Source organism: Aythya ferina, assembly GCF_964211825.1.
Source record: "Aythya ferina genome assembly, chromosome: 3".
Classification (NCBI taxonomy): Eukaryota; Metazoa; Chordata; class Aves; order Anseriformes; family Anatidae; genus Aythya; species Aythya ferina.
The window spans coordinates 33240711-33264061 of NC_140298.1; the positions used below are offsets into that span (position 1 = coordinate 33240711).

General features: G+C 54.4%; 1 protein-coding gene across 9 annotated transcripts; it reads left to right on the plus strand.

The window, feature by feature from the left end:
- Nucleotide 1: 1 nt before the first annotated feature.
- On the plus strand, nt 2-22988 carry VEGFA (vascular endothelial growth factor A). 9 transcript variants are annotated; one of them, XM_084512241.1, is made up of 9 exons: nt 5-974; nt 6784-6835; nt 11860-12056; nt 13663-13739; nt 14145-14177; nt 14345-14491; nt 16895-16966; nt 18128-18259; nt 20524-22988. In XM_084512241.1, the coding sequence occupies exons 1-9, from the start codon at nt 909-911 to the stop codon at nt 20543-20545; spliced, it is 798 nt and encodes a 265-aa protein (XP_084368367.1). In that variant the 5' UTR covers nt 5-908; the 3' UTR covers nt 20546-22988. The 9 variants fall into 9 exon arrangements, with proteins under 9 accessions (XP_084368369.1, XP_084368371.1, XP_084368367.1 ...); XM_084512243.1 differs by lacking the exon at nt 18128-18259 and having other exon boundaries at nt 2-974; XM_084512242.1 differs by lacking the exon at nt 16895-16966.
- Nucleotides 22989-23351: the final 363 nt, after the last annotated feature.

Below are 23351 nucleotides of genomic sequence, written 5' to 3' on the forward strand. Positions count from 1 at the left end.
CCGGCGAGCGGGCGGTGGGGCGGGCGCTGCGCTGCGCTGCGCGGGGAGCGGGCGCTGCGCGGAGCCGCCGCTGCTGCCGAGCCGGCGGGGGACAGCGCGCCGCGGGAGCACCGAAACCCTCCCCGGCCACCGGGACCTGCGCTTGGCTCGCCGCCTTGCTTTATCCTCCCGTTTAATTGATTTTTTTTTTTTTTCCCTAGACTTTGGATTTTTATTTTTTTTTTTTTCTCCCTTTCCTTCAAAGCCCCCTCCCTCCCCCCTTTTTTCCCCCTCTTCTCCGCCCCGGTTGCCTCCCTCTCCAGCCAGTTTGGATTTTTTTTTTTTTCTTTTTTTTTTTTTTTTTCCACCCCCTTCTGATTTTTTAAAGCGGTGGACGGCCGAGCGGCGGCGGGCTCAGCCCCTTCCATCCATCCCCCCCGGCGGGGGGAGGCAGCAGCCGCCGCCGCGAAGAAGAAGAAGAGGCGAGGTGGGGGGGGGGTGGGAGTGCGCGCAGGAAAAGAGATGCATTGAAACTTTTCCCCGCAAACTTCGGCGTGAGTGAGTGCGCGAAGCCCAGAGCGAGCGCGGCGCGGGTGCCTCTCCTTGCCCCGGTGGCCGCTGTGGAGCTCGGATTGCCCGGCGGCGGGGGCCGGGCGGCGGCGGCGGGGCGGCCGCGGAGCCAGCGCTCGGCCCTGCGGAGCGCCCACCGGCAGCAGCAGCAGCAGCAGCAGCGGGGGCCGCCGTATGGAGGGGTGAAGGCGGACACCCCGAAGAGGAACCCCTTTGCCCCCGGAGACCCTCGCAGCGCCCGGCCGGCGGCACCGCAGGAGGGCACGGAGGAGGCGAGAGCGCGGCGGGGCGGCGGGGCGGCGGCGGAGGCGAGGCGGAGCGCGGCGGGCCCCGTTCCTCCGCGGCGTGCGCCGGCAACCATGAACTTTCTGCTCACTTGGATCCACTGGGGGCTGGCGGCGCTGCTCTATCTGCAGAGCGCGGAGGTGAGCAGAGCGGGACGGGGCTTTTGTGCCCCCCGAGCGCGGCGGGGAACGGGCTGGCGCGGGGAGGGGGCGGGAAATTTTTTTTAAAAAAAATACATATTTTATAATTTTTTTACAATTTCCCCTTCCCTCGGCTCCCACCTGCTCGCCCGGCGTGTGTGCAGCTTGGGGAAGGCAGGGGGCGAGGCGCGGAGGGGCCGCGCACATGTGCGCGCATTGCACGCCCCCGCCGTGGGGCTCCGCGGGGCCGGGGCGCTGCGCGGCGCTGCGCGGGGCAGGGGAGGGAAGGGGAAAGGAAGGGAAAAAGGAGGGGAGGCAGCGCGCTGGCTTCTTGCATCAGCCTCTCTCCTCCCGGCCTCGGCTCTCCTGACATTGCAAAAGGGTGTTTCGGCGGTATTTGCCTTGGGTCCCGGCTCGGGTTCGCGCTGCCGTGCGGAGTTCAAAATACCTAGCTGGAAAAACAAATAGAGATCAAAGAGGACAAAATGGATCCTGAATTTCTTCCAGATTGATTTTTTTTTTTTTTTTTCCAAAATGCATATCTCCTGCACCGAGATTACAAAACCCCTCGTTTTTTCCCTTCTCTCCTTCCTCGGTCACTTTTACTTTTGCCTCATTGTCATTCCTGAGCGATTAGAAACCGACTCTTCCTCCTTGTCTTTCTCTCCTTAAAAAAAAAAAAAAAAAAAAAAAAAAAGAGAGAAAAAGAAAGGCAGCTTTCTGTGCAAGCCTGTCCTATAAATGTGTTTTCAAAAGAGTCAAGAGGGCTGTGTTGCCAAGAGATATTAAGGGGTTTAGACAGAGTGCCCACGTGAAAGTGACTGTATGCTAGGCGGTGTGGATTATGTTTTAAGGGCTATGAGGAGCTAGTTCTCCCCTGCCATTCCTCCCCAGCTCTCGGCAAGCGTCCGGGCCAGACCATCTCCCACAGTGGTGAACATAAATGTCGCTTGCAAACTAATCAGTTATTCACATTGTTTGTTCAGCACCGATGCTGGAAGGTAACTCCCCAATTAGGAGCCATTTCAGCTGTAACCGAAGTCATGCAGGCACTGCACGCTTTGTTTCTAGCCTGTTATATCTCCACTTTCTCCAGTGACAGCCGCACGTTAGGCTGTGCTCGATGGGAACCGGGGCTGAGCTCTCATTAGAGCGTGTCACGGAGCAGCTCCGTGCAGCCTGCCTGCCAGATTTGGCTCGTGGGATGATTCTTTCCGCTCTCCAAGAGTTTTTCCACCGTCACCTAAAACAGGGCTTCTTTGCCTCCCAGCTCCTCAGGAAACTTGCAGAGCAGCGTCTGTTCCCTGGCTGTAGGTTAGACAACTCTGTGTCTAGTGATAATACCCTTCAACCCTCCCCTTGCTCCTTCTCCCCTCCCCTTCCTCTTCCCCGGAGATGAAGCTGCGGATCAGGTAGGGTCCAGGTCTGCCTGTCCTCGGGAGTCGCATGAAAGCCTCAACGCTGCCTTTCCTCCCAGGCAGGAGGATGGTGCTGCTGAGAAAAGACAGAGGGTAATGGTTGGGGGGGGGAAAAGGAGCAGGGAAAAAAAATTCCGGGGTGGCGTGGGAAATGTGGGGTGGTGGGAAGTGTTGCGGGGCTAATTGCACGAGAGATCGCGAGATGTGCAGCCAGCCGGGTGATGCGGGCCATATAAGTGCTCAGACGGACAGACGGTGAGGTCTGTCCTTCAGTTCTGTCCTTATTTGTCCGTTGGTCGCCTGGGCACCACGGTGATGGGAGCGTTGGAAATGCCAGCAGATCTCGCGTAGGCAGCTTGACGATGGCGCTGGGCACGGCAGAGAGCGTGGCTCTTCACGCTGGGGCTAGGGGTTTTGTGCTTTGATGATAATATTTATCTGCAGCGTTAATCAGACTGTCGTGCTGAATAAAACCTATCTAGCTAGCCAGGCGCGCTGGAGAGAATTAAAGAAAAGCCCTGGCAAGAGGCTGAGCTGGGAAGGCAGGGGCCAGCGCGTGTCAGGCTGCTTTCCTGAAGGCGAGGGAGGAGGGACGCAGGAATCACGGTGCTCCCCTGGGGAAGGCAGCAGGGGGATGGCTCCTGACCGAGGGAGCTGGTGTGGTTGCTCCTGCAGCAAGGCTGGGACAGCGGGGAATTGTGTCCCGGCCCGGGCTGGGTGGCGCTGATGCCACAGGTGTCTGCCTGTGCCTGTGGCACCAGCCCTGCCGTGCAGGAGAGGGAGGGAGAGGTGGTTTGGCAGTGCCACCCTCCCAGCTGCTGGCCAGCAGGCGTGTAGCCCCGCAGGGTGCTGGAGGTTGCGTTTTTGTCCCCTTCCACTCCCCGGTTTCCTAGAGAATAGGGGAAGGCAGCTCCTTCCCCATCTTCCTTTGTCCGGGGGTCTCAGTGGCGGCATGGTGGCGGGTCCGTGCTGGTGGGGGTCTGGGAGCTCATCCCTTCCCACCCCGCGCTGTGGAGGGACCTGGCTATTACCAGCTGGATTGCCACAGGGAACAGGCAGCGATCAGACATGGAGGGAGGGAGACCGAGCCTGTGACCAGACTGCTAATGATCACACACCCACCAGCCGCGCTGCCTTCAGCGTGCCTCTGCGCCAGGCCCCGCTGGGAGCCCCCGCAGCCTGCCTCCCGAGCCCCCCCGGCAGCCAGGACCCCACATGGGTCCCCGTCACCTTCCCCGGACCCGCTGTGGGCCTGAGGAAACGCTGGGAGGAGGAGGAGGGCTCCTTCGGGAGCAGGGGAGAGGGGAGCCCGTGCTAGGGTCTCGGAGGGGCTCTCCGATTCCCGGGCGGCCCCGAGTTGGGTCTCTTGTCCGTCCTGCTCCGTGTCCGAGGTGCCTGCACCGTGCTGGCAGCTCGCGGGATTACTGATCTCCGTCCGTAGGTACAATGGGGAAGGAGTGCAGCGGGATCCCCCCGCCGCTTAAGTCGAAACCGCTGAGAAGAATTTCCAGCGCCTAAGACGAAAAGTGCCTTAACTCCTGTCCCAGAGCCCCTCTCAAAGTGGATGGATTGTTTGTTCCAGTCCTAAACAGTTACAAAGCTCTTTTAATGAGGCTGCACAGATTAGGGGGAGGGGAAGGGAGAGAAAGAGTCCTGGTGGTGGTGGTGAGGGGGGTGATGGCTGGAGAGGAATGACTTGATTAACCTTTTCTCTCCCTTCAGAGAGGAACTTGCTTCCTAATGGCACTTGGAGGAGAAGGGGGACGGGGAAGGTGCAGATACAGACGGTGTGAGGCAGGTTTATTTGCTTGGGAGGGTTTTACCCCACTTCAGGACATGCATTCACTGTGACCTGCAAAGGGCCCAAAAAGGAGTTTCCCCCTGCTCAGCCCCATTCTCCGGGGGCATTTACCCTGCTCTCGAGCCCGGGGCTTGCTTCCACACCTCTGTGAAATGCTGAAAAGCTATCGGAAACAAATTGTGTTACGGAGCTGTTGGGTAATTCCGAAAGACAGCAGAGGAGAGCGTGACCTTCAGGCTCCCACCGAAGGGCACGCTGGGCCTGCTTGTCCCTTGGAAGGCTTTTGGCTTCCCATCACCCTTTATGATATGTATTAGCCTGGTCTCAAGTGAGGCAGAACCCCCTGCCTGCTCTGTTGTTTGAGCGAACGGGCTCGCAGGGCATTAGCCACAGGTGAAAGGCACTGCCAAAAGGGCAGAGAGGTTTCTTGGTATAGCGGGCAGACAGCGTGTTACTGATAGTTCTGGGAAACCTTTTAGGTGACTGCTGAGAGCTCCCGTTCGAGCGCTGCAGAGCTCTGCCGGGGGGGGAACAGCAACCTCGTCCACCTCGTGCTCCTGGCAGGCTCCGTACCGATCCCATTTCCCACCCTACGGGTAGAATTGCAGGTCTAGGTCTAGGTGAGAGCTAGGAGGGTGCTCTGGCTCCCGCGGCGGTGCATTGGGCAGGGAGAGGTGCTGGCCACGCGCAGGTGAGCAGTGAAAGTGTGCGGCTCACGCCTGCTTCCCAACACCCATGCACCACGTGTGCGTGTTTGTGTGCGCCCAAGCACGGAGGCAGGGGGCTTGGCAGCAGGCTGGGCCGCCTCACCCTGGGAACGGGCAGAAGGACCCTCAGGGTGGCTCAGAGCTAATTTCGCTTAGTCCACCACGGTCACTTGGTGTGCGAACCGAAAATCCCTCTGCGAAAGGTCTTGGGAGCGTTGTGACTTGGATAGATCGGCCTGGCTCGTGATCTTCTTCCTGTGCTATGACATGAATGGAGGCTTTTCTGCCCTTGATGCGGTTTTCTTTTGACCCGTAGATCTTTGGGCCCTGTGCGTCTTTGGAAGGCCGCTGCAACCTCTGCTGCCTCCATTTTGTGTGTGCTGTTGCAGTGACCTTCACACTTCAGGAACAAAATTGTTCCCAGGAACCTGCTTTTTAAGCTGTTAGCACGGCGCTGAGGTTAGGTACACAGGCTTTCCTCCCCAGGGACATAACAGATCCACGCGTGGGGTGGCTCAGGTCTGGGCTGCTGCGTTATTCCCAGGTACAGAAGGACGTCGGTTGAAATGAGAAGCAAGGAGTTCGGTCAGGGGGACCTTAGACAAAGGGAACTGTGCACAGACACAAAGGAATGGCTGGGAGAGGGGCTTCGCCGGCTCTCTTTCCTCCTCCTTTGAAAAGCTGACACTTCAGGCCGCTTGGAAGGTGGTGCTGCCCTGTGCACAGGGCTGCTAGAAGACTATAGGTGGCAGATTCCCGTTGTGAGCTCAAGGTGGACTTTGCCTGCTCAATTCAGTCCCGTCTCCAGCTGTGCGATCAGAGGGCCTTTTCCTAAGCCCAAATACAGCATGTTGCTGATGAAACAGTGCTCTGCGTGTTTGCATTGCCGCTCTCTTTTTGCACCTCTGCTGAAAGGCAGCAGGTTCCGGGGTGGATGGCGTCACGAAGGTGGCAACATACCTTGCAGAAGTGAAGAAACCCAAGCTTTTTTTTTTTTTTTTTTTTTTGGTTTTGGTTCAGAACAGAACAGCAGGGGGAAACCTGACTTGGCTGGAAAGTTACGTCAGAGCTAAAACCCTCACGCAGAGCAGGAAGAGTGGAGTTTTTGTTTCACCTGGAATTAAAAAAAGACTTCCTCAGTGAAACGGTGTAATACCGCTTCATCCCAGTCTGGGGGTGGGTTCCCTATTGCTGCTCCCACCTGCGTCAGCGGTTTGGAAATGCCCCTTGTCCCAAGAGGACAGCAGGCGCGAATGCAGAGCTCGAGGCCTCTTTTTGTCCCGGGGAAGCAGCGCAGGGGCTGGGGACGGGCCCGTTAAGTGACAGTGCCAGCGCAGAGGGACACGGGGGGGGATCGCAGCAGTTAGCTGCCCTGACAGCGGGCCAGATAGCGACACCTCTGCGGCCACTGCCACTCGGTGACAGACATCGGTGACATTGAGCGGGGCGCGATGCCCTTTGGTGCCTGACAGCCCTTCTCCCCGCTCTTCCTGGGCCAGATTCACCTTTATGGCGGGGAAGGGGAGGCCTGAAGGAGAAAAGGCAGGCCTGGCACTGCTCTGGAGGTGGCACCGGGCCCACGGCTTGCCAAGCCCCACGGCTTAGCGCGGGCCAGCGGGAGAAGGTCACCCGCCTTGTTTTCCTCTCCGTGCCCTCGTCTGCTCAATGCTTTTTGCCCCCAGCTGCTGCAAACCCCTCGGGGGGGGCTCCTTCCAAGCCCTCGGGCCCCTTCCCCTGCCCGCTTTCCTCTCCCTTTTCCCTTCCCCGGCCCCGTTCTCCCTGCGGGGCCGAGGATGGGGAGCGGGATGGGGAACAAAAGGGCTCTGTGCCCAGCCCGGCGTGGGGGGCTCCGCGTGGTGACCGCTTTTCTCTTGTCTTTGCAGTTGTCCAAGGCTGCTCCTGCCCTGGGGGATGGGGAGCGGAAACCCAACGAAGGTAAGAGCCGGGTGGCTTCCCCGGGGGGCTCGGGGGAAGGCAGCCGGGGCCCCGGGAGCGGCCAACACCGCCACCTCCCGGGGAGCCGCAGTGGGAGCGGGGGGCTGCGGCCGCCGCCATTAGCCCCGCCGGGGTCGGGGTCGGGATTGGGATCAGGATTGGGATCGGGATTGGGACTGGGATCGGGATTGGGATCGGGATCGGGACGTGCGGCGGGGCCGGGACGTGCAGCGGGGCCGGCCCAGCCTGCTGCGCGCTTCCCATAACTCCGGGGAGAACTGCGTGCGTGCGCTGGTGCACACACACACGCTCATTTATATATATATATATATTTATATATATATTTATGCGCGCACACAAAGAGCTGAGTGGCTGCGAGCAGCCTCCTAGGAATTCGCCACAGTGCCGTAGGAAGGGATTTGTCATCTCAGCCGCCTGCCTCCTCCCCGGAGGCGCTGCTGGTGCCCGGGCAGCCGGGGCTGATCCCCGAACAAAGGCCGGAGCCGTGCCCCGCAGCCCCGGCACCGCCAGCAGTGCAGTGCAGTCCTCTGGGGACAGAGGGGTGGCAATGCAGGGGGACTTCCAGCCTCGTCCCCCAGCTCAGGTTATTGCTGTGTGCAGAGCCAGGCTTGCAAAAAGCACCCTTTTACTCCGCTGTGAGCAAGGGTAAAGGGTTCAAGGGCTGGATGCCGTATGGGTTCTGCTTGATCTGATGCTGGCAGCGTAGTAGGGATGGGACCAGGTGATCCTGGAGGTCTTCTCCAGCCTTAATGGTTTTGCGAAACAAGGTGGTGGCTGTGCAGCCGCAGTGATTCTGTGCTGCCCAAAGGCCAGGCTGTGGCCATGTCCTCGGCCCAGTGGGTTTGTGTGAGCAGGCCAGGCGGGCAGTCAGCCACCAGGCTGGTCAGGGGTGCCTCCTGCCAGCCCCCTGCCCAGTGGAGCCCCGTGCCTTGCAGCAGGTGGGCTTCCCGTCCGCAGTCCTCCGCTCACAAGTGGGGGCTGTGGACTTGGGGGCCTTCAGGCCGAGGTGATCATCAATCAGCTTCTGTTCTGACTGTGTTTTCCCCATTACCTTGGCAGCAGAGCAAGCCCCTCACTGGAGTGACTGGCTCTGTCGGAGGTCTCGCAGGGTCCCCCCATGGGCTGTGACCTCCAGCGTTATTCCAGCGGGAGGTCAGCAGAGGGCTCTAGCAGTGTGGGCCCAGATTGGCTTTTTACGTTGCACTCTTACTTCAATTTCTTGTAACTGTACTGCTCTGACCAGCTGCAAGGAGCCAGAGATTTGTGGCAGGCAGCGTTTGGGCTAGGTGTCCATTTTGCGTGGCCGAAATTTCCCCGTTTGCTGGCGGGCTGCCGCGTGTTGCGCTTGACCCTTGCTCCTGCTGAAGTCAACAGAAGAAGGTTCAGTGACTCCAGAGGGATCAAGATGGAGCCTGCTGTGAGGCTTATTTTGGTAACCAGTCCCTCTGCTGTTGGTAGGAGAGCGCTAGGGTCCTGGTCTGTGCCGTTTGTTGTGCCTGACCACGTTCCCGGGGAGGGAAGAGTTGAACAGAATTTAATTCCCTGTCACAGGAAGGTTGATGGGAGCAGGGGAGAAGTTGGTCTAGCAACGTGAGTGGTGGGACTCCAGTGCTATTGCCTTGATGCTATTCCTGGCTCTGCTATGCAAATACATCTGCGAGCTAGAAGTCAGGACTCTTGGCATTACCTTCCTGGCTCTGCTTCTGTCCTGCTATATGACCTTGGTGGTTCAATCTCTGTACCTCAGTTTCCCCTCGGTGAAGAGGAGTCGATGATGTGCCTCTGTTGTACAAGGACAATCCTGCAGTGCCTTCTGCTGATGCTCCTGGGGTCTTTGGGGTGGGTGCGTAAGGTGACTTTGTGTCTCTGGCCATTTTGTGCTTGCTCTGAGATGTCAAGCTGCAACAGGTTTTTATTTGGGATGGACTTAACTCCAGTTGGAGCCTGTAATTTTAACTTCAGCCCCTACCCTTTTGTGCTCGAGAGAGCCTTCCACATGTTTTGTGGCACGGGAAGTTGTAGAGGAGTTAGACAAACCCTCTTTGTTTGTTCCACGAGAAAAGATTTTCTGGTATAAATAAATGAAACCACCAGCACTTGTGGCTGCACTTTTATTTTTAAGAGAACAGTGTGTCTGTATTGCTGCTAAGCCATTGACGGGGAGGGAGGCAGAATGATCACAGACCTACTCCTTTTCTAGTCTAGCTTGTTCCCACTCGACTGCTCAAAATTTGGACTTAATCCTGCCTGCTGTGGCCATGTCTGCCTAAAGAGCTAGTGTGGGCCCTGGCTGAGTTTTAACCTTATTTCCCTCTCCATTCACAAAGAAGAACCTCTGACTCAAATGTGGAGGTGTTTTACAGAGTAGGGGTGTGGGTTAAATGCGGGATTAACTTTTAACATGGGCTGAGGCCCAAATTGCAGGAAGGGAGCAGGCTAAGCGGTGTTAGTCCTTCAGTGACCTTCCTATGTTTCCCCATGAAAGACAGACGTCCTTCCGTCCCTGCCACAGCCAATGGAAAGGAAGCAGGGACTGAATCAGCCCGGCAAAGTGCGGAATATGACTCCCAGGACATAGGAGTAAGTGTAGATACAGTAGCAGGGGCAGGGCTTTGTTGTGAGGATGACTGTACCTCAGTCATGTGCTCCGGTTTGGGAACTGGCTGTGCAAATGGGCTGTGGAGCGCCGCACAGCCTCCGTGCGAATGCTCTGTGTCCAGTGACATCGAGGCAACGCGCCTTTTGTGGCAGGACATTCTGACTGGCAGTCGGATAAAGAGTCCCTGTTCCCTCTTCCGAGGCTGATTCAGACTTTGGAAAATCCTCCTACGTTGAAGTAAAGGCAAAAACTCCAGTGCTGATAACGGGAGGCGTTTGGTCCTGTCAGATCTCCCAGATCTCAAGTATAGTTATCAGGGTGCAGCCATAAAAGTAAAGGCTCCGCAAAATAAATCAAATGTGCTGTTCCATGGCCATGGTGTAATCTAGCACTGTGGACTCGAATCAGTTTCACTTCAGTGTTCTGCCTGGTTTCGGTTTCTGCCTCTTTATGTGCTCCAGAGGGATTCAGTGAGCAGCAGCTGCTCTGCACAGGTAACTATCGCTTTCCCGCCCTCTTTTCCTCCCTCCTTCCCTTTGCAGTGGGTCTGGAAGCATTCTTTCACCCAGCGCTGTGCTTGTATTGCCGGAGTTCCCGGATCCTTTCTGCTGGCACAGTGTGAATAATCAGCAGTGCAGTTCAGCGGCTGTCACTGTGCCTGCAGAATTTCCCACATATTAAATTGTTCCACTTGTTGGAGCACAGGCAGGGACTAAGGTCACTCTGAAGGGGAGCAGGAAGAAGGAGGTAGCACAGACAAGATCGGAGGACAGGCAGGAGGCACGCTGCTGCTGGGGGAGGAGGGAAGAGGAAGGGAAGGGACAGGGAACAGAGGCATGCTGTCTTTGAGGCTAGGAATACCAACAAGCAGTCCATGCCTGCCAGGCTACATTTCCTTTTCACAAGCCACTTTCTCTTTTAATAGCTGCTCACGCTCTCTGACACTTCAAACTCCCTGGATGGGAGCTCCTCCCCTCTTGTACCCGCTCTCAGCACTGTGGCACTGTCAGCTCTGCATGACCTAGAATTAACTTTCAACAATTAACTGCGGGCTGTGAGCTCCAAGCCCTGCAGCTTTTGCATTTTTGTGGCAAAGTAACCTTTATGCCAGTTTGTCACAAGTTCAGGGCGCTTTAGAAACGCTTACCAGAGACCATTTTTCCATGATGCAAGCAGTTTGCGCTTATCACTCTGAGTTATCAACCTCGGTGCTGTAGGACTCTGCATGCTGTACAGGTGGATCATTATAGCGCATAACAGCACGGGGCAGGCACTATCTCTTGGTGCACACGCTTATCCTCTGCTCCGTTTGAGACAACTTCCTTTGCTGCCTGCATGCTGGTGGAGCTGGGAGGCCTGGAGGGCTCCAGGTACTGGCTGTTTGCAGAGGTGGGCGAGCAGCTGGGTTTTGTGCGTGTGTACTTTATCTACCCTATCTCTCATCTCTTTAAATCTCTCCAACCCTTGACCAAGCAGCAAGACGAAGCTTTGGCAAGAGGCTGGGAAACATTGAGAAACGCTTGTGAAATCAGCGCAGGTCGCAAGCAGTTAGCGTTTGCTCCATTCAGAGGGAAGGCAGGGGATAATGGCAGATCCACCCCGTTCCCCCTCCCACATTGCCTTATTGTGGTTCAGGGGCCAAGTGTGTGGTCTGGGTAATCCTGGGGGTGTTGTGGGCTCGCTTCGAGTCTTCCAGGTGCTGGCTGGCTTCCTTGCTCTGGGAGAGTGGTCGGTGCAGAGACGGGGAGGCTGCGATGTGTAGCAGGTGCTGTCGGTCTCCTGGAGGTGGATGCTGTGTGTGGGCAAAAGCTGTAGCTGGCGGGGCAAACGAAGCCACATGGATGCACTGTTCACAGCTGTCTCACCGTTCTCAGGGCTGTCTCTGCGCTGAGGTCTATAGAGAGGATGCTTCTGTCTCTGGCTTATGCCCCTGCCTCCTAAAACCTCTGCTTTTGACAGAAGGTAAAAGTGAAGGGCCTTAATCCAGAGTGCGGGTCATCTGCAGCAGCCTCAGGTGCTTTTTGGCACAGCTCCTTTGCTTAGAGGCAGCATGGCTGAGAGTGTGGGGAACAGCAAGGGGACGAGGCACCTGTGGGATGCATCATGCTGCCAGGGAGGGCCAGTCCAAAGAGCGAAGCTCTCCGGTCCATCTTGTCTCAGTCCCGAAGCAGCAGGAGGAAGGGCCATTTCCTTGTCTTCCCCTGCTGATTTGGGGTGTGGGTGGGAGGGAGAGAGAGGGAGGGTGGGTGAGTAGGGCAGAGACGAAGGACATAGGCCTGCAAGACTGTTAGTGAAGAGCATAGGGTAGATGTGTTGCAACTGTCTGGCTCGTTCTAAGGGGCAAAGCACTAGACATTCTTGAGCTAAGTTTGCATTAACTTATTCCCTCCATTCCTCCCTGTAGTTATCAAATTCCTGGAAGTCTACGAGCGCAGTTTCTGCAGGACAATTGAGACCCTGGTGGACATTTTCCAGGAGTACCCTGATGAGGTGGAGTACATATTCAAGCCATCCTGTGTGCCTCTGATGAGATGTGCGGGTTGCTGCGGCGATGAGGGCCTAGAATGTGTCCCTGTGGATGTGTACAACGTCACGATGGAGGTGAGGGCCCAACTTGCGAGCTGGCATGCTTGGGTGGAGGAGGCAAGTCACCCGTCACAGCCACCCCAAGAGATACAGAAGCTAGGAGCAGGCAGAGGAGCATTTCTGCAAAGGAGCACTTCACGCGTAGAGAATGCAGAGGAGCATTTCTGATGCTGTTATCTCTGAGGCCCCGGAGAAGACGCTCCCCAGACCCTTGCTCTACCTTAACTCTGCATTTGGTCCACACAGCTGTTGCTCTGAAGGCAGCTGAGTAGGGCAGTAGGGAAAAGCCTGTCAGTACTCTCTCCCGGAGGGCATGCGAGGTCAGTCTTTACCAACAGGGCAGGGGATTTGGGTCATTAGCTACACTGGCACAGCAGGGGTGGAAAGGGTCTCTAAGAAACACACTGCTTCAGTGTCAAGTGGAAAAGCCTTTCTGCCTCTGGGCGTCCTCCTCCTTTGTTTGGAGGCTGCTGAATTCATTTCTTGGAAGAGACAGGGACTGGCCGTGATAGCAAAGGCTGGGCACACGGGGAAGATACAGACTGCTTAGAGAGCATTGTCACTGCCCTTGCCTGCCAGCCTCGGTTCCAGCTTGCACCCACCGTGGTGCTAGTGTCCATTACCCTTAGCCTGTAGCTCCCTCACCTACTTTTGTCCCTCAGCCTCTTGAAAGGGCACTGTAAATATTGCCATCAGTTTTTGATATGGAGGAGAGACGTGCAGGACTGCGTGATTACCAGCCAGTGCTTTTCACTTGTGACCTCGGCTGTGTTTGAACTCTGGCAGAGAACCTCTCGGTGTCCTTCCATGGTTCCCCTGTACTGCTTTTCCACTTGCATGCTCCAGCCTGGGCCAGAGCCTACTAGCACGCTGTAACTAAGGACAGTTTCCTTCTTACCATTCCTTGCTGAATTATGTGTTTTGGCTGGCGTGCCTGCATGCCTGGGAAGGGTCAGAAGCACTTCAGGAGATCTGTGGTGCAAATGCTAGAGCTCGTGGTCCAGCCAGGTTCTGGGTTGAGAAACTGTAACAGCACATGCCTGGCTTCCCATATAACTTCCCTGCAGGCACACGGAGCTGGGGGCTGGGCGAAGCCTGGCTCTGCAGGGGTGTTTTAAGCACAGAGCACCAGATTTGTTCTGTGTGTCATCTCGCGGAGAAGGTGACGTGTCAGCCGGGAAGGAGTGGTGGCTTAGGGAACAGTAGTCAGACGTGGAGCTTTCGCTTTGGGCCTTTGCTTTAGGCTGAAACGTGCCTCTCTCTGGGAGCAGGCTGAATGCTCCGTTACTGTCTTGCTAGTATTGCCCAGGGACGGCTCAGCGAGAATCTTACTGTGGTGTTAACGCCCTCTCCCATGCCTGTCTCCAAGGCAGTCCACCAGTGCTGGCACCTTGCATGCATGAGCAAACAGAGCTTTGGCACGAGCCTGGTGTTGCCGCTTGCTTGTGATCAAAGGGCCTTCTCTGACTGGGAGAACGGGGCCTCAAAGCCAGCTCAAACTCTGCCATGCTCTTCCCAGGAGCACCTGGGGTGCAAGTGCTTTGCCGCGCAGCGGGCTGATTTGGAGCTGTGAGTATAAATAGTGAATGGGCAGTGACCCTCTCTGTTTCTTTCATTCCAGATCATGAGAATTAAACCCCATCAGAGTCAGCACATAGCGCACATGAGCTTCTTACAGCACAGTAAATGTGACTGCAGGTGAGAATGGAGCAGCGCTGGGTCCTCTTGCAATAAACTTACTCTGAGCCTTTCCTTCTTCCTGCCGTTGGGTTGGGACTGTTGTCCAGAGGCTTCTGCGGTCTCCTCAGGTGGTTTGCAGTGGGATGGCTGAGCCTGGGAAAAGAACTCTGCTGGCGAGGCTCCTCCGTCTCTAGATATGGCAGGTGGACAATGCTAGCCTGCAGCCTGGGGTCTTGTGGCACTGGTGAGGTGCAGCAGGAGAGCAAATGCTTTGAGAAGGACTGCTTAACCTGTGCCATGGGCATCCTGCAGCAGCAGCTGTACACGTCCTCTTCCCTGTGCTTGCGGGAACTGGGAATAATACTGGATGTGTATGTGGTAAGCTCCCTTCTAATGAGGCCTTTGTTCTTTCTTCCTCCACAGACCAAAGAAAGATGTCAAAAATAAACAAGAAAAGTAAGTGACAAACCTTTCCTCCTTTCTCTTTTGGTGGTTGGTTGGCATTTCCTCTCCCCACTGCCCCTTGCCCTTTTCCTTGATTGGTTGGAGATACTCACTTGGAGAAGGTGTTTTTGGAAATGGCATATGGTAGTGCATGGGGCGACACTCTGAATCCGTTCCAGGTGGGCACAGAAACCCAGATCTGACGGTCCTTCCTTCATACCCCAGACCTGGAGCTTGCATGACCCACGACCATGGCAGTCATTCCTAATGCTTTACCCAGAGTCAGGGAAGTCCCGTCGTGTGTGTCCTACCAGAATGGATTCAAGGTGCAGCCCCTGTTCTCCCTTCCCTCTTCCTGGGGTGTTTCTGGTTACTGCAAATCGCTGCCTTTCTTTATTATTAATTTTTTTTCTTGCTGCTTGAGTGAGAACTTGCTGGCTTCTTTCACAGCAGCTTGGGTAGGAACTCTGCTGGCTACAGGGAGAGGTGGCAGTGGAGGCCTGGTGGAGGCAGGACTGATGCCATGCACGATGTGATGCTGGTTTTGGTGGGGTGGGGGCCTGGGTGGGTATAAAAGGAGATGGATCTCCTAGCTGGGTCTCGGTGGAGGCTTTCAGGAGAGGTTTTTTTCAAGCTGATGGATTTACCCTGGTGACCTGAAGAAGGTTAAGGCACAACCTTCCCTTTCCTTCCTCCCCGAAGTAAAAAGGTTATGGAAAGTAGATAAATCGGCTCTTGCCCTGCGGTAGTTGCAGGGACGATCACAAAACATGGAAGAACATGGAAAAATAGAGCGACCTCTCTGGCTGAGAGGGTCAGCTGGAGAGCTCACGGCTGGGATAGCGGCTCTGCCACTTGGAGGTGCGGAGTTGGAGAGGAAAGGGGCGACTGCTGGGCGATGAGGCTGAAACAGAGAGAGAGAGAGAGCAAGCGGGAGAGTGAGAGAGAACTTCTTTCACCCCTCTCCCGGCGGCTGTGTACTTCTCGCCGCCTTCCAGCCTCTCCTCCTCCCCCTGGCAATCCGCTCGTGGCTGCGTCGGGCAGCCGGCGCTCCTCTCTGTGCAGGGCCGTGTCGGGGACGGTCGGTCTGCGTGGCTCTGTGGTCTGAAGGTGTGCGAGAGTTGTTGGGTCTGTGTGCGCTCTGGTGAGGATGGGGTGTGGGTGAAGCAGCCAGCCCGGCCTGTGTTGCAATTCCCTTTCCTCTTCTAACAGCACCTTGCCTGCTCTTTGCTGGTTCTGCACTCCCCCGGGGAAGGAAGGGAAGGGATGGGAGAGATTGCTGTGCTTTGACTTGCTCTCGACTGGAAGTCCTGTTATATTGGTGCCCCTCTCCTCCCTTCAGGTCGATTTTCCTCCCCTCACCGCCTCCCTGTGACTCCTGACACGTAGGGCAGAGGCTGGGAGCGAGCTGATGCTCGGGCACTCGTTCCAGCGAGAAGACTTGAACGGGGCCTAAGGAACACCCGTGGTGCTTTCCCTTCTGCCCCCCCCAGGTCCCCTCCCTCCACAGCTCCCTCCTGACGTGGGCTGCGCCAGGGAAGGAGGGAGTCCCTGCTGAGCTGCCGTGGTGCCCACGTGTCTGACGAGCCCCGGTGCTTTGCCCAGGGCCTTCTCCTCGCATGCTTCTCCCTTGGTGCTGCTCTGACGTGGCTCGAGGAGCAGCGCAGGCTCCAGCCTCCCTCCCTCTCTGTGCTCTCGCTGGGCTGTAGAGGTCCATGGGTAGTGTCCTGGCCCTGTCCCGTCCCAGCTCCTGCCCCCAAATCAGGAGCAAGGGGTGAATTTTTAAGAGAGTCAGTGCCTTGGCTCCGTCCGCTCATCAGGCCCATGTGGAAAGCGAAGGGAGGGAAGGGGTGGGTAAGGGAGAAAAGGAGCACAGGCCTGAAGCCTCTTGTTGGTGATCATCTCCTGGGTGTCATAGCTCGGTCAGGCCTCCCTCTTCCTCCTCTGGCACTCGGGAAGGAGGCTGCTGGAGGGGCTGCTAGCGGACAGCAAGGTGTCCTGGAGCCCACCGAGCCACAGGCAGGCAGCGGGGTGGGCGAGCAGAGCCCACAGGCTAGGTGACCCCTTCCAAGCAGCATTCTCCCCCCTTATCCCAGCGTGCTGAGCCCGTCCCGTGGCAGAATTATCACCATCCCCGGGCTGCCCCCTCCTCGCCACCAGGTCAGGGTGCTTTCCTCTTCCCTGAGGGAGCCCCTCCACGCAGGTTGCCCCTCCTCAGCCAGCGTGCACCTGAGCTTGTGGCCCGGGATGGCTGCCTGCGCTCGCTGCGTGACGCTTTCACCAGGCTTTCCATTCCCTTTCCCTCTCCCCTGCCCCACTGCCCCTCTCTGGGGGCTGCGAGGACCCTCAGAGACAGCCCCGCGTGGAGGTGGCCTCTGCGCACGCCGTGTCCCCTGGCGCTGGCTTGGCTGCGGGCAGGCTGGGTGCGGTGCTGGCAGGAGCGCAGGAGGCCAGTGAGTGTGTGTGCGAGGTGGAGATCTGTGCTTCTGGAGATCTGTGCTTCTGGAGATCTGTGCTTCTGGAGATCTGTGCTTCGGCCCCGGGACTTGCCCTCCTCCGGTCCTGCCTCATGTGCTTCCCCCTCCCAGCAAGGCACATGGCTGTGTTTTTTTTTTTTCTCCTCTTCTTCCTTGCGTTTTCTTCCGTTTTCTCTCTCTCTCTCTCTCCCTTTCTTTCCTTCTCTCTCTCTCTCTCTCTTTCTCTGTTTTTTTTTTTTGTTTTTCTTCCAGAAAATCAAAGCGAGGAAAGGGGAAGGGTCAAAAGAGAAAGCGCAAGAAAGGCCGGTACAAACCACCCAGCTTGTACGTTTGTGTCCTCTGCTTGTAGACTCTCTTCCCTCCCTTTTCCCCAAACCAGTCCGCCTGCTTGCTGCTCACTCAAAATCTCACCCTCCCCTCCCAGTCACTGGTGGGCTGCAGATCCCCGCAGGGGCAGCGCTGGCGGTGGCACCGCTCCGGCACCGAGGGGTGTCTCAGGGAAGGCGGCTCTCGCTTGCTTGGCTCTCTCTAATCACTCCCGGCGAGGCTCAGGAGCGCGGGGCGGGGTGGGCGAGCTCTCTGCACCTCTTCTCCCGCTCCTTGGGCTGCGGCTCTTGTCGCCTGCTGTCCCCCCACTTGTGCCCGTGCTACGACGACTGGCGGCGGGCAGGCTGGTGCCTGCCGTGCATGGGTGTGTGTGCGTGCGTGCGCGCGTGTGCCTGCGTGTCTGGTGGAGTCACAGGCGGAGAGGAGAGGTGGGACGGTGGGGAGCTGGAAAAGGGGTGCTGGGGAACCGGGGGGCTCTCTCTCTCTCTCTCTCTCTCTCTCTCTCTTTTTGTCTTTCTCTCTCTCTCCCTGCTGGTTTCGGTGGCTTCTCTCTCCCTGTCTCTCCCCCTGTCTCTTTCGCTCTGCCTCTCACGGTGGTTCACACAATTCTGCATTGAAAGCTCACGGCCCTTCCCTCACGGGAGAGACTCCTAGGTGGCAAGGCTGGGACGGGGCTTAGAGAAAAGAGGGCCATGCCGACTGTGGGGATAAGCACATGATGCTGCTTTCCAGGGGGGAGAGACCCTGTGTATTTAACTCATGTAGCCGCTGGCCTCTTTCTACTCGAATAGCCCACTTCAGAGAACGCCTTTCATTGATACCTCAATAGCTGGTTGGGACCTCTCACCTTCCCATCCTTGCTTCCCCCCTTCCTCCTCCCTGTGGCCTGTGCCGATGGATCCAATGCAGCATTTGTGAATACTGTGCAGAGCCTGTTCTCTTTTCTCTTTACGCTAATGCCAAGGGGTGCTGTCCTGACCAGGTTCTGGGGCTGCCGGGGTGCTGCTGGAAAACCAGCAGCCCGCGACGCTCCAGTGGGCAGCATGGGGGCTGTGGGAGGGGGCAAGGGGATTGCTTTGATGTTTAGGGTGTTGCATGTGTATTTTCTTTCTGCTGAAGCGCTGTAGCTTAGACATCTTTCCTTTTGCCTTTTTGCAGTCACTGTGAGCCTTGCTCAGAGAGGAGAAAGCACTTGTTTGTACAAGATCCCCAGACCTGTAAATGTTCCTGCAAATTCACAGACTCACGTTGCAAGTCGAGGCAGCTTGAGTTAAACGAGCGCACTTGCAGGTTTGTGTCCTGAAGGATGAAAGAGAAACACACAAAAAGAAAGAGAGAGAAAGAGAAAGAGGGGGGAGCTTGCTTCCTGCTGACTTCTGGCACCAGTGCTATATGATTACTTCGTTTGTCTATCCCATGTGGGCCAGAGGGTCTAACTGAGATGAGGACAGAGATTCCCTGTGTCAGAGGGCAGCTCTGCGTTTCGGATGTGCTGTCAGGACTTGGATGGGGATGGCTCCCAGAGACAGGGCATTTGTGTCTAAGGTGTCCATTCCCCTAGAACGAGGTAACGGAGTTCATGCTGCTGCAGTAGCCAGGGGGAGGGTCTGCAGCCCTCTGTGCATTAGCTGTGTGCAACTCTGAGAGGGTACTGTTGTACAAAGCCAAATCCTTCCTAGCTGACTAGGATTTCACCACCCCTGTCTTCCAAGCCCTTTCCGGATGGCTTGTGGACACTCTGCAGTGTGCAGAGTAGGGAAGGCCAGGCCGGGAACCTCCCTCACCCTCAAGGATGTCCTCATACTCTCATTTGCCTTTGTGTTCTTGAAAGCCAGGGAGAGGGCCCTGTCCTCTTGCACTGTGCTCACAGTGTACTGTCCACGGCTTGGCCAGAGTGGTGGTTTGAGGGACTCAGGGCTGTGATGTGGGATACAGCCTGTCTCTAGGTGAAGGCAGGCCGGGGTCTGTATTTCAGATGCCAGGTGAGAGGTGCAAAGACACCGGTTAGTGTCTGCTCAAAAATCCACACTGTGCATGCGTTGTCTGAATGCTACTTACCATGCACCACCCGTGGCATGGGCACGTGCAGAAACCGATTCCTGGTTCTCACCTGAGCACTGTGGTGAACTCAGTGGGGTCACTTGACTCGCACCAGCTGCGTGTGCACCTCTGGTGCGTGATCATCCTACCTATCCGTAGAGAGAGGCATAGAGGTGGGTTTGCTAATGAGCCCTTGGTTGTGCCTCCAAACTCATCTCACAGAGATCTAGGAGCTTCCTCCTGCCAGAATATTGCAGGAGCAGTGGCTGGATGAGAAAGAATGAGGGAGAGAGATCCAGGGTCCTCACCAGGGGCTACATCCTGACAGAGGAGACATCTGTTTGCCTGCCTAGAATTGGCTAGGTGACTAGGGCTGTGCTTCCCTTAAGTGTGGAAGTGCTGTGTGCCAAAATCAGGGAGGCATCTAGGCACTGCCAGAGTGCTGGAAACTGCTCTGCAAACAGAGGAATTTTCTGGGGTTCTGTAATCCGAGTGGGAAAGTAATTGATGGAGGGGCCAGAGTACAGCAGCTTCCAGAGTTACACTTCTCCCAGTGAGTATAGCCCCCGAAGAATGAGACCAGACCCAACCTTGTTTTTTTTCCCTCTGGTCCTGCTCCCTATCCACAGAGTAACTGGAAATTACCCTACAGAGTTTGAAGAGTGAGAAACAGTACAAAGTACAAAGAAAAACAAACAATACCCCAAAGAAGTCATGATGGCAGAAGGGGGTTACTTGCTTCTTTTACTAGTCGCTCCCTGTGGTGGGATAGTTGGCACTCAGGGAGATTTCCAGAGCTGGTGTGTTGGCCAGAAAGATAGGAAGGAGTCGTAAGAGTGGGTAGCTTATTTGTTTCCAGATAAAAAGCTGGTTAAGCTGTAGTTCTTCCTGTTCCATCTCTTTGTAGAGTTAGAATTGGGCCCTGGAGGGGAGGGCAAATTTTTGTTTCTGCCGCTTCTTCAGGCTGCTGCTGCTGCTCTTCTGTGGCGCTAACCCCTGCTCGTGGCAGCCAGTGAAATGAGATGCATTTTCTTTTCACCTTCTCGCCTGCATGAGGCTTTGTTGTCTGCATTGCTTCCAACCCAAACAACAGGCTAGGTGGGGAGCTGAGGGAGTGTGTCCTTCTGCATGTGTTGCTTAGCCTTGTTTTTGTGTGTGTGTGTGTGTGTATCTATGTGTGCATGGTGTGAGAGGGTGCAAACAAGACACTCAGCTTGTGAGCGAGGAGACCTCTGGTTCTGCTCCTAAATTTACCCCTGTACCAGTGTCCCCCCACATCTGGGTGAGCCTGGGGGAGTAAAATTCATCGACCCATTCACGGGTCGAGGTTCTCCACTGTTCTGCCCTGACTGCACAGCACTTCACCCCACCAGTGACGTCATGCCATGTCTTAACGCCATATGCTCTTAAACACATCAGTCACCTCCCTTCCTCCCCTTCCCTGTCCTACCTGCACCCCCGTCACAAACATTAATCTCTTCTCTCTTTCTTTCCTTCCCTCTCCTCTCTGACAGATGTGAAAAACCGAGACGGTGAGCAGCGGAAAAGAAGGGGGAACAGCCCTGTTTCTGGAGCCTGATTTCTCGCCTGGACAGAAAAATACAAAACAAAACACTAATCCAAATGAACCCTAAAAATGAAGGATCGGTAGAGCACAGCACTTTCAGTACGGACGATGGACTCCGGAAGGAACATTCCCCAAGGCACCCGCCGCACAGAATTCACCTTTGGGTTTTGAACTGTTTTATTTTATTTTTCTTTTCATGCTGCTAAATAACAGAGCCAGGAAGACTATAGGGGTGTATTTGATGGGTTTTCCCATGCATACATATATATGTGTGTATACATGCATATACATATATATATATGTATATATATTTTAACCACATCTATATATACATATATGTATATCTTAACCACACACACACACACATATATATATAATATATATATATATACTGATTATTTTTTTTAACATTGCTAATGTTATTGGTGTCTTCACTGGATAATACTCGACTGCTGTGGACACAAGCGGGCTACTTGGGGCATAAGAAACAAGCTAAGACTGGACTTGAGTAGAAGCGCTGGGTGTAAACTTCTTAACTCTAACTGACTTGTGCGGCCTCCGCTGTTTCTCTGTAGAGTGTGCTGTACCATAAACCACCTTCTCCTTGCCTGGGACAGGAAGGAGAGGTGATGGAGAGGATGGGCAGGGAGTTCCAAAGAGCGGCATCCTAGGGTGCGATGGGTCAAAGGCCAAGGAAATGGCCATCTGCGTGATCAAGGATTCCTCCTCCCCTCTCTTCCCCCAACCTTCGCCCTTACTCGTCTCATAACCTGCCTGCCTTGCTGGGACATGGGATGTCAGTGTACATTTTGCGTTGACTTTATTCGCTATAGAAACTTCGCCAGAGAGGCAATGCTGGCTTCTCTTAAGGATGGTGGGCAGCTGATGCGCACTAACTTTCCATTCAAGGAAGTATCACAGGAGTCTAGATTCCCCGCCCTTGGTGGCTGCAAAAGGACATAAGGCCTACAGTGTGCTGAAGCAAGAATGGGGACCGGTGCATAGCCACACAATTGTTCAGCACTGTCTGCTTTCTTCATGCACAGAGCTGCCACTCAAGAGCATCCAAGATGCTTATGGAACATTTCTGGAAAGGGATATTAATCAAAAGTATATACACAGTAGGGGTGTGTGTGTGTGTATGTGAGCGTCAAGATTTTTTTTAATGGCGTACTGTAAATATCAGGCCCTTTTTCCTGCTCTTGGGCTGGGGAATCAAATGTGAAGGCAGCAGGAATCCCCAAGCCATGTCTGAAAATCTTGGCTATGTGTGTATCTGCAATATACGCTGTGGTGTATGTGAAACCCACCTTACACACGCGTGCACACACACACCCCTGAAAGCGTGTTTGTACATCTATGTGGATATATATAATCTAGTTCTGTGATTAAAATTAATAATAATAATAATAATAATCAAAAAGGTACTCGGTCTGTGTCAGAAATCTGCCAAACATCATCTGCAATTGAATTTTTCAACGCCTGATAATGTACAACACGGAAAGCTTCCAAAAAAGACAAGACAGTCTAAAAACAGACTCACAACAAGTGACTACTAACCACTAGGAACTCCCCATCTGACCGATGGCTTTCAGAAGGAGAAAAAAAACACACGGGTGGGTGCTTGCATCTGCAATGTATAATACTTATGCTGCATCGTGCGCAAGACAGAGGCTTCCGATGGGGGGGGAGGGAAGAGAAAGTGTTTTATATACTTATTTAATATCCCTTTTTAAATTAGAAATTAAACAGATAATTTAATTAAAGAGTAGGGATTTTTCAGTATTCTTTGTTAATATTTAATTTCAACTATTTATAAGCCGTACCTCTTTTTTTTTTTTTTTTTTTTTTTTTTTTTTTTTTTATTTGTACTGGTTGTGTATAAATTTAACCTTCCTGTTGTCCCATCCCATCTCTCCCCAATTGTTGGCAGAGTCAGTAGCATGTTATGGGCAGTTATTTAATTAATTTCTCTAACACCTACCCCTACACATTCCTATTGAGACAAGGGTTAGATATACATCTACATACTATATATATATTTGGCTATGTGTTTGTATATATATATATATGTTTATGTATATGTGTGATTTGGATTAAATAGACGCTACGATTTTTTTATATATGTAAAAAGAAGAGACAGGAAAAATAGAAAATTCTACATCTTGAATCTCTCTCCTTTTTAATTTTAATATTTGTTATCATTTTATTTATTGGTGCTACTGTTTATCTGTAATAATTGCGGGGAAAAAAGATATTAACACTACATATTGTGTCTAGTGAATTTTTTCAAGATATTCCTTAGTACATATTTATTTTTAAACAAAGAAATTACAGATATATCTTAAAAAAACGACGACGACGACGACAAACAAACTTTTTTTGTATTAAAGAATTTAATTCTGACCTTGATTTCCTTTGCCTTCTCCTTCTGCCTTGCATCCTGATTTTCTTCCATTGTGTAGCAGACCCTCCAGCATTGCCTCTGGAGGATACAGGGCTCCAGCAACCTGCCAGTTGGACTCTTGGATTTGGGCCCAGAGCCTCCAAAAGCATCTAGGTACCTAAAGTCCCTTGAAATTACTGGGAGGTAGGCACCAAAATACTTTTGTGAAGCCCAGCCCAAGTTCCCAGCTCAGTGAGAAGAGGGTGGTCTGATGGGCAGGAGCGAGGGGGCAGGACTCCTGGGTTCCTTTCCAGCCTCTGACACCAAGCAGTGCCATGATGGTTGCAGCCTTGCCTCTTGTCTTATCAGGAGCTAAGCCCCATCATGCT